Below are 15,552 nucleotides of genomic sequence, written 5' to 3' on the forward strand. Positions count from 1 at the left end.
CTACTCGGGAGGCTGAGGCACAAGAATTGCTTGAACCCAGGAGGCAGAGGTTGCAGTGAGCCGAGGTCATGCCACTGTACTCCAGCCTGGGTGGTGACAGGGTGAGACTCTGTCCCAAAAAAAAAAAGAATCAAGAAAAGGGCCGGGTGTGGTGGCTCACACCTGTAATCCCAGCACTTTGGGAGGCCAAGGCGTGTGGATCACTTGAGGTCAGGAGTTCGAGACCAGCCTGGACAACATGGTGAAACCCTGTCTCTATTGAAAATACAAAAATTAGCCAGGTATGGTGGCGCATGCCTGTAATCTCAGCTATTTGGGAGGCTGAAACATGATAATCAATTGAACCAGGGAGGTGGAGGTCGCAGTGAGCCAAGATTGCACCACTGCACTCCAGCCTGGGTGACAGAGTGAGACTCCGTCTCAGGGGAGAAAAAAAGAAATCAAGAAAAGGAAAACATTTCACACATACCCTTGCATATGCACTGTCTTCATTATTCCCTGTTCATTTCTGGTTGTAGTTTCTTTGCCTGTGTATTTATTACATAGTTGTATTACAGAATGAGTGTTTTCCCCAAATGAAATACTTATCTGATGGTAATGTAATACTCCTTGTAGTTTGATGTACCATAATTTCATTTCATAAATTGTGCTTTTTTTCTCTTTGACAGTATAACACTGCCTTTAAATTCAGATGTCCCCAAGGTATTTGCAGCATTGCCTGAGTTTTATGTAGAAGATGTTGCAGAATTTTTATTTTTTATTGTACAGTAAGTGCCTTTCATATTTTACATAGTTCTAATATGTTTTTATGCATAATACTATAATATTCTGAGCTATGTTGCAAACCTCCATTTCATGCCTGAAATTTGATGTAACTGTTTTAACTGAATGCCGCCTAGAGACTGGAAAAAATAAATCCAACTGTGGCACCAGTCCAATTCCAATAATATCTCAAAGACAGAGGCAGGATTAACAGTGCAGATAATGTATTCTGTGAAAATTGAGTTGAATTTCTAATAGTTGAATATGTGTTTCTGAGCAACAGAAGGAGGAAACAGTTTATAAATGTCTGAATGAACATCCCAAACCCAGAAATACCACATCTATATTTTGTACTAAAATTTGTCTCAATTGTAAAATTGGAGAATGCTTACCAAAAAATGGTTTGAATTTATAACTGGTATGGTAGGGTTTTAATTTTTTTTTCAAATCCTTATTTGGTTTGTCAAATTAACATTTTACTTCTAAAACATTACAGGTTAGAAGAATTACAATTTCAATCCCTTGGCACCATGATAGCACCTATGGCTAGCTGAGGGAGTGGTATGTGAAGTCTATTGTGAAAAGTAAAAGTCATGCTGGGCACTGTGGCTCATGCTTGTAGTCCCAGACATGCAGGAGGATTGCTTGAGCCTAGTTCAAGACCAGTTTGGGCAACGTAGCAAGTCTGCATCACTTAAAAAAAAAAAATAAATAAATAGTATAGGTCCCCAGTCACAGAATACAAATTGTGAAAGTTTTTTAACAAACAACGGGAAAAAAACAAAATTAGTATAAATGATTTTAAAATAAGGGCCAAAACTAAACGGAGCAAGTTATATTGCTGTCATAAAAGCTGCCTTTAAAAAAAAGCCCAAATCCCCACCGGGCACGGTGGCTCACGCCTGTAATCCCAGCACTTTGGGAGGCCGAGGCGGGCGGATTATGAGGTCAGGAGATCGAGACCATCCTGGCTAACAGGTTGAAACCCCGTCTCTACTGAAAATACAAAAAATTAGCCGAGCGAGGTGGCGGGCTCCTGTAGTCCCAGCTACGCGGGAGGCTGAGGCAGGAGAATGGCGTGAACCCCGGGGGACGGAGCCTGCAGTGAGCCGAGATCACGCCACTGCACTTCAGCCTGGGTGAAAGAGTGAGACTCCGTCTGGGGTGGTCAGTTGTAACCCAGATTTGGAGGCCGGGGGGGTCAGAGGTCAGAGTCGAGACCATCCTGGTAACAGGGGTGACCCCGTCTCTATGAAACAAAAAAAAAAAAGCCCAAATCGAGGCAGAGGTTGCAATGAGCAGAGATCATGCCACTACACTCCAACCTGGGCAACATACACAAAAAAAAACCCAAATCATTGGTGACACGTGATTTTGATTGGTATGAAATTTTAAAAGTGACTCAAAAACGTGGTTTATTTGTTGAAAAACCAACCTTGGAATTTAAGCAACTCAAGTCACATTTTAAAATTTGTTCTATGCACAGTGATACAAAAGACACCTATTTGAAAAATTTCATTCTCATTTTCAGCAGAGATTAAAAAAAAAACTATCAAAATTTTTATGTTTTGGTAGTGATGATCTTTTGTGAAGCTTATCTGATTTAATTAAAGGTTTTGTTTATAGTTAATATAACATGCTACAGCCAGTAACCATGTTTGGTTTTAAATCTGTCTTGTTACAGTGTGAATAGTCACTGTAGGCTGGGTGCAATGGCTCATGCCTGTAATCCCAGCACTTTGGGAGGCCAAGGTGGGCGAATCACGAGGTCAAAAGATCGAGACCATCCAGGCCAACATGGTGAAACCCCGTCTCTACTAAAAATACAAAAATTAGCTGGGCATGGTGGCGGGCACCTGTAGTCCCAGCTACTCAGGGGGCTGAGGCAGGAGAATTGCTTGAACTTTGGAGGCGGAGGTTTCAGTGAGCCGAGATCGTGCCACTGCACTCCAGCCTGGGTGACAGAGCAAGGCTCCATCTCAAAAAAAACAACAACAAAAAAAACAAAATAGGCCGGGCACGATGGCTCCGCCTGTAATCCCAGCACTTTGGGAGGCCGAGGCGGGCGGATCACGAGATCAGGAGGTCAAGACCATCCTGGCTAACATGGTGAAACCCCGTCTCTACTAAAAATACAAAAAAAAATTAGCCGGGCGTGGTGGTGGGCGCCTGTAGTCCCAGCTACTCGGGAGGCTAAGGCAGGAGAATGGCATGAACCCGGGAGGCAGAGCTTGCAGTGAGCCGAGATTGCGCCACTGCACTCCAGCCTGGGCGACAGAGCGAGAGTCCGTCTCAAAAAAAAAAAGTCACTGTAAACTGAACAAGTTCAAGGGCACTCCTAAACCTATTTATCCTGCCTTCCCCTCCTCACTTACTGACACCAGCCCTCACCCAAGGTGAGTTTCTCAGCAGTTTCTCAGCGGTCTCTTTCTTGCTCTTCTTGCCTCTGTTCAGATACTCTCCCCAGGCGCTTTATGAGCCCTGTACTCAGGATATTGTGATGTTCCTTGTTGTGATGTTGTGCAACCAGAACTACATCCGAAACCCATATTTGGTGGCCAAACTGGTAGAAGTCATGTTTATGACCAACCCTGCTGTTCAGCCACGAACCCAGAAGTTTTTTGAAATGATTGAGAACCATCCTCTCTCCACCAAGTTGTTGGTACCTTCCCTGATGAAGTTTTATACAGGTAGGTTGCTGGCACACAGTGTAGCACATGGCAGGCCAACTTAGGTAAGGTCATCTAAAGCTAGTGGATGATGTTGCTCTAAGCCTGTTACCTAATATCCTGCTACCTGTGTGTATAACCTACTAACATGTGGCCTGCAGAGGATGTACTTTTGGTTCTTCTTGCCCTGAGTAGTTAGGAATAGGACAACCATTCCACCTACTGGTCTCTGATGATTCAGCAGGAACCACTGAAAGTCAGATGATTAGCACCGAGACCCAGAGTATCAAAAGCACAAGTTGGTAGTGTTATCTGAATGGAATTATCTGGTTCATTTTACCTTTGAACTTACAGCATTTGTTTTTTAACACTATCCTGTATCCCACTTTCCAAAGTGTGGGTAAAACAAGCTTGTTAAAAATGCATATTCTTGGTCTGGACGCGGTGGCTCACGCCTATAATCCCAGCACTTTGGGAGGCCAAGTTGGACGGGTCACAAGGTCAGGGGTTCAAGACCAGCCTGGCCAGTATGGTGAAACCCCCATCTCTACTAAAAATACAAAAAAAAATTAGCCGGGTGTGGTGGCAGGCACCTGTAGTCCCAGGGCGTTTGAGGGAGGAGAATCGCTTGAACCCAGGAGGCGGAGGTTCCAGTGAGCCAAGATCCCACCACCGTATTCCAGCCTGGGTGAGAGAACGAGACTCCATCTCAAATAATAATAATAATAATAATAATAATAACACTTTCCACCTGTCAAATTTATTTCTTAAGTTGAAAATACCTGGTGCAAACATGGTTGTAGAGAAGTAAGCTAACCTGCAAAAAACCTGCTTAATCTACCCTATAGCCAGTGTGCAGACTTAGTGCTATGAAACTCTCATGAGAATGTAAATTTAAAGTCTTTCTGAAAGGCAGTTTAGCAGCCCACACCAAGAGCCTTAAAAATGCTTTTATCGGGGCCGGGCACGGTGGCTCACGCCTGTAATCCCAGCACTTTGGGAGGCCGAGACGGGTGGATCACCTGAGATCAGGAATTTGTGACCAGCCTGGCCAACGTGGAGAAACCCTGTCTCTACTAAAAATACAAAAATTAGCTGGGCGTGGTGGGTGGCGCCTATCATCCCAGCTACTCAGGTGGCTGAGGCACGAGAATCGCTTGAACCTAGAGGGCAGAGGTTGCATTGAGCTGAGATCACGCCAGTGTGCTCCAGCCTAGGAGAGAGGGCAAGACTCCGTCTCAAAAAAAAAAAAAAAAAAAAAAAAAAGCACTGGGGTAACAAATAGTAGGTGCAAGAAGTAGCCATCTTCTATCCCTCAGTCTGGGGACCGAAGAGAAGAGCCTGGGGATCTCAGAACCCAGCTGCCCTGATGAGGGTTTGGACAGAGCTAGGACCCAGTCCTCTGTGGAAGGCCCTTGGCCAGTTGGTGCTGGTGTCTCTCTCAGGGGTTGTGCATGGTTGCTAGCTCTGGGGGTACAAGACAAAGCTGAAAATTGGAACCAACTGCTACTGCTGACAGTAGGTACAAGGTCCTAAGTCCTTTGTTTCTCCTTCAGTTTTCCAGTTCTCCTGCAGCACCCCCTATTGGCAACCCTAGAGAGGGCAGGCTGCCAAAGGAAAGATTCTGCAGTGCCAGCCCCCGAATCACAAAGCCAACTACAAAGAGTGCATGTGGGCTGGGCATGGTGACTCCAGCGAATAATCCTAGCACTTTAGGAGGCCAAGGTGGGAGGGTAGCTTGAGCCTAGGAGTTGGAGACCAGCCTGGGCAACATGGCGAGACCCCATCTCTACGAAAAATTTAAAAATTAGATGCCTGTTGTCCTAGCTACTAAGGAGGCAGAGGTAGGAGGAAGGCTTGAGCCCAGGAGTTCAAGGCTGCAGTGAGCTATGATCTTGCTGCTGCACTCCAGCCTGTGAAACAGAGCAAGACCCTGTTTCTAAAAAAAAAAAAAAAAAAACATTAAAAAGACTGGGTTTCAGCCAGGCACAGTAGCTCACACTTGTAATCCCAGCACTTTGGGAGGCCAAGGCAGGTGGATCACCTTAGATCAGGAGTTCGAGACCAGCCTGACCAAAATGGTGAATCCTAGTCTCTACTAAAAATAAAAAGGCCGGGCGCGGTGGCTCACGCCTGTAATCCCAACATTTTGGGAGACTGGGGTGGGTGGATCACAAGGTCAAGAGATCGAGATGAGCCTTGCCAACATGGTGAAACCCCGTCTCTACTAAAAATACAAAAATTAGGCCTGGCACAGTGGCTCACGCTGTAATCCCAGCACTTTGGGAGGCCGAGGCGGGCGAATCACCTGAGGTCGGGAGTTCAACCTGACCAACATGGTGAAACCCTGTCTCTACTAAAAATACAAAATTAGCCTGGCATGGTGGCACATGCCTGTAATCCCAGCTACTCAGGAGGCTGAGGCAGGAGAATCACTTGAACCCGCGAGGCAGAGGTTACAGTGAGCTGAGATCGCACCATTGTAATCCAGCCTGGGCAACAAGAGCAAAACTCCGTCTCAAAAACAAAAATTAGCTAGACGTGGTGGCGTGTGCCTGTAGTCCCAGCTACTTGGGAGGCTGAGATAGGAGAATCTCTTGAACCCGAGAGGCAGAGGTTGCAGTGAGCCGAGATCACGCCACTGCACTTCAGCCTGGTGACAGGCTTCATCTCAAAAACAAAACAAAACAAAATTAGCTGGGTGACGCAAGCGTGTAATCCCAGCAACTTGAGAAGCTGAGGCAGGAGAATCGCTTGAACCTGGGAGGTGGAGGTTGCAGTTAGCCGAGATTTAAAAAAATTTTTTTGAAAAGAGTGGATTTGGAGCTACGAGACAACAGCTGAATAGCTATACTCTGACATAAGAATTTAATTTCTAGAAATTTATTCTATGGAAATAATTATGAATGTTTGTAAGTGATGTTCTCCACAGCATTATTTATAAAGCAGCATAGTGAAAATAATAAAAACAACTGGCCGGGCTCAGTGACTCATGCCTGTAATCCCAGCACTTTGGGAGGCTGAGGCGGGAGGATCACCTGAAGTCAGGAGTTGGAGGCTTAGTCTGGCCAAAATGGTGAAACCCCGTCTCTACTAAAAATACAAAAAAATTTAGCTGGGCGTAGTGGTACACACCTGTAGTCCCAGCTTCTCTGGAGTCTAAAGCAGAAGAATCGCTTGAATCAGGGAGGCAGAGGTTGCAGTGAGCCAAGATCGTGCCGTTGCACTCCAGCCTGGGCTGCAAGAGCAAATCTCCATCTCAAAAAAAAAAAAAAAAAAAAAGGAATGTAGGGAAGGATATATACCAAAATATTAACAGTGCATTGGTTATTTTTGAATGGTAGCATTATAAATAGTTTTTATTTTTATTTTATTATCTGAACTTAATTTTTCTACAGTAAACATGTATTGTTAGTAGTAAAGACAAAACAATTTTAGTTAAATTTATTTTGTAGTCAGTGTTCTGGGCCTGTCACTGTGGCTTCGAGAGAGAGAGAGTGTGTGTGTGTGTGTGTGTATACAGAACAGAACTGGGCCTGTTGCCTATAAGACGAGTGCTGGGCCTAGCGGAGGCCTGCTGGGAATGTTCCAGAAGGAATTGGTTGGGGGTTGTTCTTTTTCCTCTTTGCCATGTGTGCCCTCTGGCCTGGACCACCTCTTTAGTCATGGATGGATGACATCTGTACTAATAATAGCCACCACTCATTGAATGCTTACTAATCCTTTCACTTAATCCCCACAGCAGTCCTAAAGATAGTACTATAAATACATCCACTTCACACATGAGGAAACTGAAGCTTAAAAGGGTCAAGAAGCTTGCTGAAGGTCAGTGGCTAGCAAGTGGCAGCAACCTCCCAGATGCCCTTTAGCACAGTTCCCCCTGGCTACTGTGCTGGTCTTCCTACAACTACTAAGGGACTGGTGTGAGGGTACCCCTGAGGGAGGCATCACAGATATAGTCCCCAGTGCTCATCACCTCCATGTGGAGACCTGGCTGATTAGGTCCTGGTCTCTAAGCAGATGGGACTCTCAGATATAAATTAGAGTTGCCACACACAAGATCAGTATGTGGAACAAGCTCCTCTTAACACCACAGAGATAGTATTCTAGCTTAGAAAATGCTCAAGTTAGGCTGGGCGTGGTGGCTCACGCCTCTAATCCTAGCACTTTGGGAGTCCGAGACAGGTGAATCACTTGAGGCCAGGAGTTCGAGACCAGCCTGGCCAACATGGCGAAACCCCATCTCTACTAAAAATACAAAAGATTATCTGGGTGTGGTGGTGGGGGCCTGTAATGCCAGCTACTTGGGAGGCTGAGGCAGGGGAATTGTTTGAACCGGGACCTGGGAGGTGGAGGTCGCAGTGAGCCAAGATCTTGCCACGGTACTCCAGCCTGGGCTACAGAGTGAGACTCCATCTCAAAAAAAAAAGAAAGAAGGCAGCAAGAATACCTGGGGGGGAGGAGGGAGAGGTTCAACACAAGTCTAGTCCACCTGCAGCCTTCTAGAACAAGGACCTGGGAATTAGAACTTGGGATGGTATGACTTTGAGGGAACAGGAGAAGTGAATAAGAAGAAAAAAAAAACTGTTGGGAGAAATGTATATTGTTTTGTTTCATTTTCTTTTTTTTTTTTTTTTTGAGATAGGGTCTTGCTCTGTCACCTACGCTAGAGTGCAGTGACACAATTACAGCACCATGCACTCTTGACCTCCCAGGCTCAAGTGATCCTCCTATCTCAGCCTCTTTTGTAGCTGGGACTGCAGGCATGTGCCACCATACCCAGCTAATTTTTGTGGTTTTTGTAGGGACGGGGTTTCACAATGTTTACCAGGCTGGTCTCAAACTCCTGAGCTCAAGTGATCTGCCCACCTGGGCCTCCCGAAGTGCTGGAAATACAGCTGCAGGGCCCTGCTGAGATACATATTGCTACATAATAAATTAACATTTACTTAGTCTCTACTATATTCAGAATTGGGTGCAGATATTAGGGGCATTTTAGATGATATGAGGCGTTGGGTTGGTCCTCCAGTATCTTCCTCTTGTAGGCTGTCCTTATGTCAGCACTCCACACTTTAGCTCACGCTTTTATACAATTAATAAATGACATTTAGTTTATTTTAAGGAAAGGTTGACTTAATGAATATACATAAGTACTTTCAGATCTTAGTATGATAGGTGTTAATTATCTTATTTTATTTTTAAATAGCTGTTTCCTTTTTTGGTCACACAAAAAAATGTGTTCTTTGAAAAATATAGAAAATATCAAAGACAAGGTATAGTGGCTCCCACCTGTAATCTCAGTACTTTGGAAGGACGAGGTGGGAGGATCACTTGAGGCAGGAATTTGAAACCAGCCTAGGCAACATAGTGAGACCCCATCTGTAAAAAAATTAAAAGTGAAAAACATCTTGTTGAGACAGAGTCTTGCTCTGTCGCCCAGGCTGGAGTGCAGTGGCATGATGTTGGCTCACTGCAACCTCTGTATCTGGATTCAAGCAATTCTCCTGCCTCAGCCTCCCGAGTAGCTGGAATTATGGCCACACACCACCATGCCCTGCTAGTTTTTGTATTTTTATTAATAGTAGAGGCGGGGTTTTGCTATGTTGGCCAGGCTGGTCTTGAACTCCTGGCCTCAAGTGATCTGCCTGCCTCGGCCTCCCAAAGTGCTGGGATTATAGGCGAGAGCCACCACGCTCAGCCATAAAAAATAAGCCAGGCGTGGTGGATGCACCTCCAGTCCCAGCTACTTGGGAGGCTGAGGTGGGAGGATCACTCGAGCCCGAGAGGTTGAGGCTGCAGTGAGCCATTATCACACCACTGCACTTCACCCTGGGCGACAGGGCAAGACCCTGTCTCCAAAAAAAAATAATAAAATAGTCGGGCACGGTGGCTCACGCCTGTAATCCCAGCACTTTGGGAGGCCAAGGTGGGCGGATCATGAGGCCAAGAGATTGAGACGATCCTGGCCAATATGGTGAAACCCCATCTTTACTAAAAATACAAAAATTAGCTGGGCGTGGTGGCGCACATCTATAGTCCCAGCTTCTAGGGAGGCTGAGGCAGGAGAATTGCTTGAACCCGGAGGCAGAGGTTGCAGTGAGCTGAGATTGTGCCACTGCACTCCAGCCTGGCGACAGAGCGGGACTCTGTCTCAAAAAATAAATAAATAAATAATAATAATAATAAAATTTGTCATGAATTCTGAAATTTCTCATGCCTAAGCTTTTGCCATTTGGACAAACAAGTTTAATTTTTATCCCTCTTTAATAGATTTAGGGATGATAGACACTTTGGTGTTTTTTCAACACCAAAAATGGTCAATAGATAGACACATTTAGTAAATACATGGCCCTCAATAAAATTAAACCTAACTTTTTATCCACTGAAGTATGTCCATTTGAGGTGCCATAGAATTTCTGTAAATTAATAACTTAAAATTAGGTGGGGGAGTATGATAATTCAGCTTTTGGTCATTGGTAAGTTGATGTCGTCCTAATGATGGGAGTTTTCCTAGCCCCGTTCCTTTAGGTGTTGTGTCATTGTCAAATCTTCATTGTGAAACTTTTGTCTTTAAAAGCAGCTTATAATTTCTGTCGTGCCTTACATGCAAGAGAAGTGCAAAATTTCACCAGCTCTCTGATTTTGCAGATTTACCTTCACTCAGTGTCATTGTTGGGGCAATAACTGGATTTGGAAAGCAAGAAAGTACATATCCCTCAGTCCCTTTGTCTTTCTTCTTTAGATGTTGAGCATACCGGAGCCACCAGCGAGTTTTATGACAAGTTCACAATTCGCTATCACATTAGCACCATTTTTAAAAGCCTTTGGCAAAACATAGCTCACCATGGCACCTTTATGGAGGAGTTCAAGTGAGTACGGGGCCCCTCGTGTCACAACTTGCTTTCTTACAAATCGCAGGTAGGATTGCAGCTTAAAAGCGTGCACAGCTGGGTTCTTGTTGACTGTTTGCTTGGTCTCAGACTCCTTTGAGTTTACCACAAGATGCCACTAAATGTGGGCAGGATTTTTTAAATGGCTTTACTTGCAAGATATTGCTGAATTTTAGATTTGTCAAGATACTTTGGGGGTGGTACACAAGCAAAGATTGTATAGGGCAGGACGTGGTGGCTCATGCCTGTAATCCCAGCACTTTGGGAGGCAGAGGCGGGAGGATCACTTGAGGTCAGGAGTTCAAGACCAGCCTGGCCAACATGGTGAAACCCCATCTCTATTAAAAATACAAAACATTAGCTGGGTGTGGTGGCACATGTCTGTTATCCCAGCTACTTGGGAAGCTGAGGCAGGAGAATCACTTGAACCTGGGAGGCGGAGTTTGCAGTGAGCCGAGATTGTGCCAGTGCTCTCCAGCCTGGACGACAGAGCGAGACTCCGTCTCAAAAAAAAAAAAAAGGGAAAAGAAAAGATCCTATAAATATGCCGAGATGATGGGTTAAGTGTTTTTTTGGTGTTTTCTATGATGACAGTGTTAAATGAAGTTGTCAGAATGAGTGAAATGAAATCTTAGTTCTTGAATTTTGGAAGGACTTTAGATTTTGCAACAGTTAGGTCAGAGTTATCATTTAAAGTATCATTCTTTGTGGTAAGGCCCTAAACCTTAATTAAAGACTTTGCATATACCTACCTGAAATCTGAGTGACTGCTTAAACCTGGACATTAGTAATCCCATCTAAATTATCTGCCAGTGCCTAAAAACAAAAGGGAGATGAAGATGCTGAACTCTTGAATTATTCTTCAAAAATTGTATCCCATCTAAAGGCCGGGCGTGGTGGCTCATGCCTGTAATCCCAGCACTTTGGGAGGCTGAGGCGGGCAGATCATGAGGTCAGGAGATCGAGACCGTCCTGGCTGACGTGGTAAAACCCCGTCTCTACTAAAAATACCAAAAAATTAGCCGGATGTGGTGGCGGGCGCCTGTAGTCCCAGCTACTCAGGAGGCTGAGGCAGGAGAATGGCGTGAACCTGGGAGGCGGAGCTTGCAGTGAGCCGAGATCGCACCACTGCACTCCAGCCTGGGCGACAGAGTGAGACTCCGTCTCAAATAAATAAATTAATTAATTAATAATTTTATCCCATCTATTTGGATCTTTTGCAACCCATGTTAGATCTTTGATCAAATCTAGCTATACTTGTTAACCGAATTACTAGTCAATAATATACATATTACCAGTGGAATAACTATTTGCCAGATAGATTTCTGTGGAGCAAACTTTTTAACTTTTTGTTTCCATAAACTGCTCTTATGGTCAGAATTGTGTTCCAGCTAAAGCCTGGCACAAGCTTAGGACACGAGGCAGGCCCATGGCTTGGTCTGAATGGTGCTGATTGGAGCGCTTGTCCTGAACTTGCCATGTTCCTGAGATCGAGGCTGCCTGTACTTGTTCACAGGAACTTCTCTTCTCCAGGCATGGGCTTACCACCCCGTAATTGCACGGTTGTAGACCCTGAAGTGTAGCTTCCTTTTTGTCTACGAATCTGGCATCTCCAGAGTCTAACAGAGGTAGGCCAAGCTATTACAGTTCACCAACAAGTTCTCATTATAACACGATCTGCAGAACAGTTCCTTAGATTGGAAGCTTCCAGTTTTAAAGTAAGTTAATATCCCACTTTATCAATATTACAGGTTCCAATTTTTCTTCAATGTGTCAGTCTTTGTGATAAGGAATAACTATATCAGTTGTTTGCTTATCTGTTATATATGGTTTAATTATTTGCATTTTCTTGGTATATTGGTGAGTATATGCGTATTTCCTGTTCTAGTCTGGAAGAAGTGTTTTCTCTCCTTAAAAACATTGAGGGAGTGAGCTAGGGGTGTGCTGGTAAGCCTGCTCTGGGAAGCGGGGTGGGGGAGTCAGCATTTGCTGGTTTTCCGTGGTGTGACTGTTTCCTATGTTGCCCAATTTAAGGTGCCAGGGGAATCTGGCTATAAAATTCTGGAATATTTAGAACTTGACTGTCATCAACCATGCAAGGTGGCTCCAAATACCACTGGAATGAGCTTATCATAAGCAATTTAAAAGAATAACAAAATCCAGGCCAGGTGCGGTGGCTCATCTCTGTAATCCCAACATTTTGGGAGGCTGAGGTGGGAGGAACGCTTGAGCCCAGGAGTTTGAGACCAGCCCTGGCAACATAATAAGTCTCTGTCTCTACAAAAAATACAAAAGTTAGCTGGGCGCGGTGGCGTGTGTCTGTAGTTCCAGCTACTTAGGAGCCTCAGGCAGGTAGATTGCTTGAGCCCTGGAGGTCGAGGATGCAGTGAGCTGTGATTGTGCCACTGCATTCCAGGCTGGGCGACAGAGCGAGACCCTGTCTCAAAAAGAAACAAGATTAACAAAATCTAAAGAGAAGCTTGGTAGTCCTTGAATTCCACAGTGCCTGACTTGTGCCAGGGTAGCCAGGCTTTTAGGGTGACATAGTTGCAGTCTGGGTGGAGGCGCCTGTTCCCTGGGATTTGCTGTGGCATTTTGCTTCAGGGAGATGTATGACCATGTACAATATAATTGCCTTTCCAGCTCCGGGAAGCAGTTTGTTCGCTATATAAACATGTTGATAAACGACACGACGTTTTTGCTCGATGAAAGTCTGGAGTCTCTGAAGCGAATCCATGAAGTGCAGGAAGAGATGAAGAACAAAGAACAGTGGGACCAGTTGCCCCGGGTGAGGACGTGGTCCAGAGGCTTGGACAGCTTTGCAGGCCATCTGCCTCCGCACACGGGCAGAGCTGCTGTGGGGCTGCATTTGTGGGTCTGATGATATGCGAGCTGACATGCTGGGATTTTCCTTCCATGAAATCATATTTCAGGATTGGAATAGGAAAATTCTTAAATACCTTATCTGAAGCTAAGAAATGGGTTGCAAAGTCTTTGAAAATGTACACTGAAAACTTTCTCTGCCTTTTTAATTTTAAAGGGCTTTTTTGGAGAGGAGCTTTTATTGTCTGAATATATTAAGATTCATGAACATAATTAGGAAAGAAATCTCTAGAATTATGTCTGCTGGACAAGAATTTGATTTGTTCCTATGGGCTTCTCTAGGCAACTGTGTGAATCACTCAGGATCCTGGCGGGGTGTTTTTTTTCCTTTCAGTTGATCTTGGGTTTTATATTCAGTTATTAATAGAAAAGAGGCCTGGCTTGCCAGGTTCCATGGAAAACACGTGCTGTGCCAGTGCTCTTTCCTGACGTGCGTAGCAGCCACTGAGATGCTTCCTTGGTCGCTTATGAGGCCCTTAACAGTTGCTAGTGACTTCTTAGATTGGCTTAGGCTTATTGATTCTGTTCTTGGAATTGTCAGGCTCAGAATCAGAACTGATTTCCATAAGGGGTTCTCATGTCAAAGTGGGGACTGCTTTTTCTTCACTTTTTCTTTTCTTTTTTTTTTTTTTTTTTTTTTGAGACAGAGTTTCACTCTTGTTGCCCAGGCAGGAGTGCAGTGGTGCGATCTTGGCTCACTGTAATCCCCGCTTCTCCGGTTGAAGCGATTTTCCTGCCTCAGCCTTCCGAATAGCTGGGATTACAGGTGCCTGCCACCACACCCGGCTAATTTTTGTATTTTGTTTGTTTGTTTGTTTGTTTTTGAGACGGAGTCTAGCTCTTTTACCCATGCTGGAGTGTAGTGGCGCGATCTCGGCTCACTATAATCTCTGCCTCCCGGGTACAAGTGATTCTCCTGCCTCAGCCTCCCAAGTAGCTGGGACTACAGGCACCTGCCACTATACCTGGCTAATTTTTTGTATTTTTAGTAGAGACAGGGTTTCACCGTTTTAGCCAGGATGGTCTCAATCTCCTGACCTCGTGATCTGCCCTCCTCAGCCTCCCAAAGTGCTGGGATTACAGACGTGAACCATTGCGCCCAGCCAATTTTTATATTTTTAGTAGAGACGGGGTTTCACCATGTTGGCCAGGCCCGTCTTGAACTCCTGACCTCAGGTGATCCATCCACCTCAGCCTCCCAAAGTGCTGGGACTACTGGCGTGAGTCACAGCGCCCAGCCTTTTTTTTTTTTTTTTTTTCTTTTTTAATTTCAACTTTTATTTTAGATTCAGGGGATGGGGTACATGTGCAGGTTTGTTACATGGGTGTATCGTGACGCTGAGGTTTAATGATGCAACCTGTCACCCAGGGAGTGAGCATAATACCTAATAGGTAGTTTTTCAACCCTTGCTCCTCCCTCACTCCCCTCCCTTGTAGTCCCCAGCGTCTGTTGTTCCCATCTCTGTCCATGTATACCAATGTTTAGCTCCCATTTATACCTGCTTTTCTTCTTATGTATTAAAGTTCTACCCATTCTCTGAGTAAGGTCCTATCCAAATACCCCCTCAGGTTTGTCTTCGCCAATCAGCATAGCTGAAAATTCTCACCTTTCTCCTTACTTCTGTAGCACCCACTTTATACCATTCACAGTGCTTGATATGCCCAGCTTATATTTTATTTACTTATTTGTTTTTTATTATTATTAATAAATAAAGACAGAGTGTTGATCTGTCGCCTTGGCTGGAGTGCAGTGGCAGGATCATAGCACACCACAGCCTCAACCTCCTGGGCTCAAGTGATCCTCCTGCCTCAGTCTCCCAAATAGCTGGATCTACAAGCATGTACCACCACGCTTGGCTAATTTAAAAAATGTTTTTTATAGAGACAAGGTCTCACAGGCTTGCTTCAGCAGCATGTATACTAACATTGGAACAATACAGAGATTACCATGGCCCCTGCTCGAGGATGACATGCAAACTCATAAAGCGTTCCATCCTTTAAAAATAAATATTAGGCCGGGGCGGTGGCTCATGCCTGTAATCCCAGCACTTTGGAAGGCCAAGGTGGGTGGATCACAAGGTCAAGAGATCAAGAATGTCCTGGCCAACATGGTGAAACCCCGTCTCTACTAAAAATACAAAAATTAGCTGGGTGTGGTGGCACGCCGCTGTAGTCCCAGCTACTCGGGAGGCTGAGGCAGGAGAATTGCTTGAACCCGGGAGGCAGAGGTTGCAGTGAGCCAAGATCGCTCCACTGCACTCCAGCCTGGGCGACAGAGCAAGACTCCATCTCAAATAAATAAATAAATAAATAAATATTAGAGAGAGTCTTGCTAGTTTTCCCAAGCT

At 44.9% G+C, this 15,552-nt stretch overlaps 1 protein-coding gene and 1 pseudogene across 6 annotated transcripts in view; both read left to right on the forward strand.

The window, feature by feature from the left end:
- UBE4B (ubiquitination factor E4B) overlaps positions 1 to 15,552 on the forward strand; it is a 153,366-nt gene that overhangs the window by 120,179 nt on the left and 17,635 nt on the right. For all 6 annotated transcript variants that reach the window (XM_058443713.1, XM_032758862.2, XM_058443711.1 and 3 more), the window contains 4 exons: positions 669 to 767; positions 3,217 to 3,452; positions 10,174 to 10,300; positions 12,965 to 13,109. In XM_058443713.1, coding sequence (XP_058299696.1) covers positions 669 to 767; positions 3,217 to 3,452; positions 10,174 to 10,300; positions 12,965 to 13,109 — 607 coding nt within the window. The remainder of the gene's footprint in view (positions 1 to 668; positions 768 to 3,216; positions 3,453 to 10,173; positions 10,301 to 12,964; positions 13,110 to 15,552) is intronic.
- LOC116813953 (U6 spliceosomal RNA) lies at positions 15,105 to 15,204 on the forward strand (annotated as a pseudogene).

Source organism: Hylobates moloch, unplaced genomic scaffold, assembly GCF_009828535.3.
Source record: "Hylobates moloch isolate HMO894 unplaced genomic scaffold, HMol_V3 SCAFFOLD_9, whole genome shotgun sequence".
Taxonomy (NCBI): Eukaryota; Metazoa; Chordata; class Mammalia; order Primates; family Hylobatidae; genus Hylobates; species Hylobates moloch.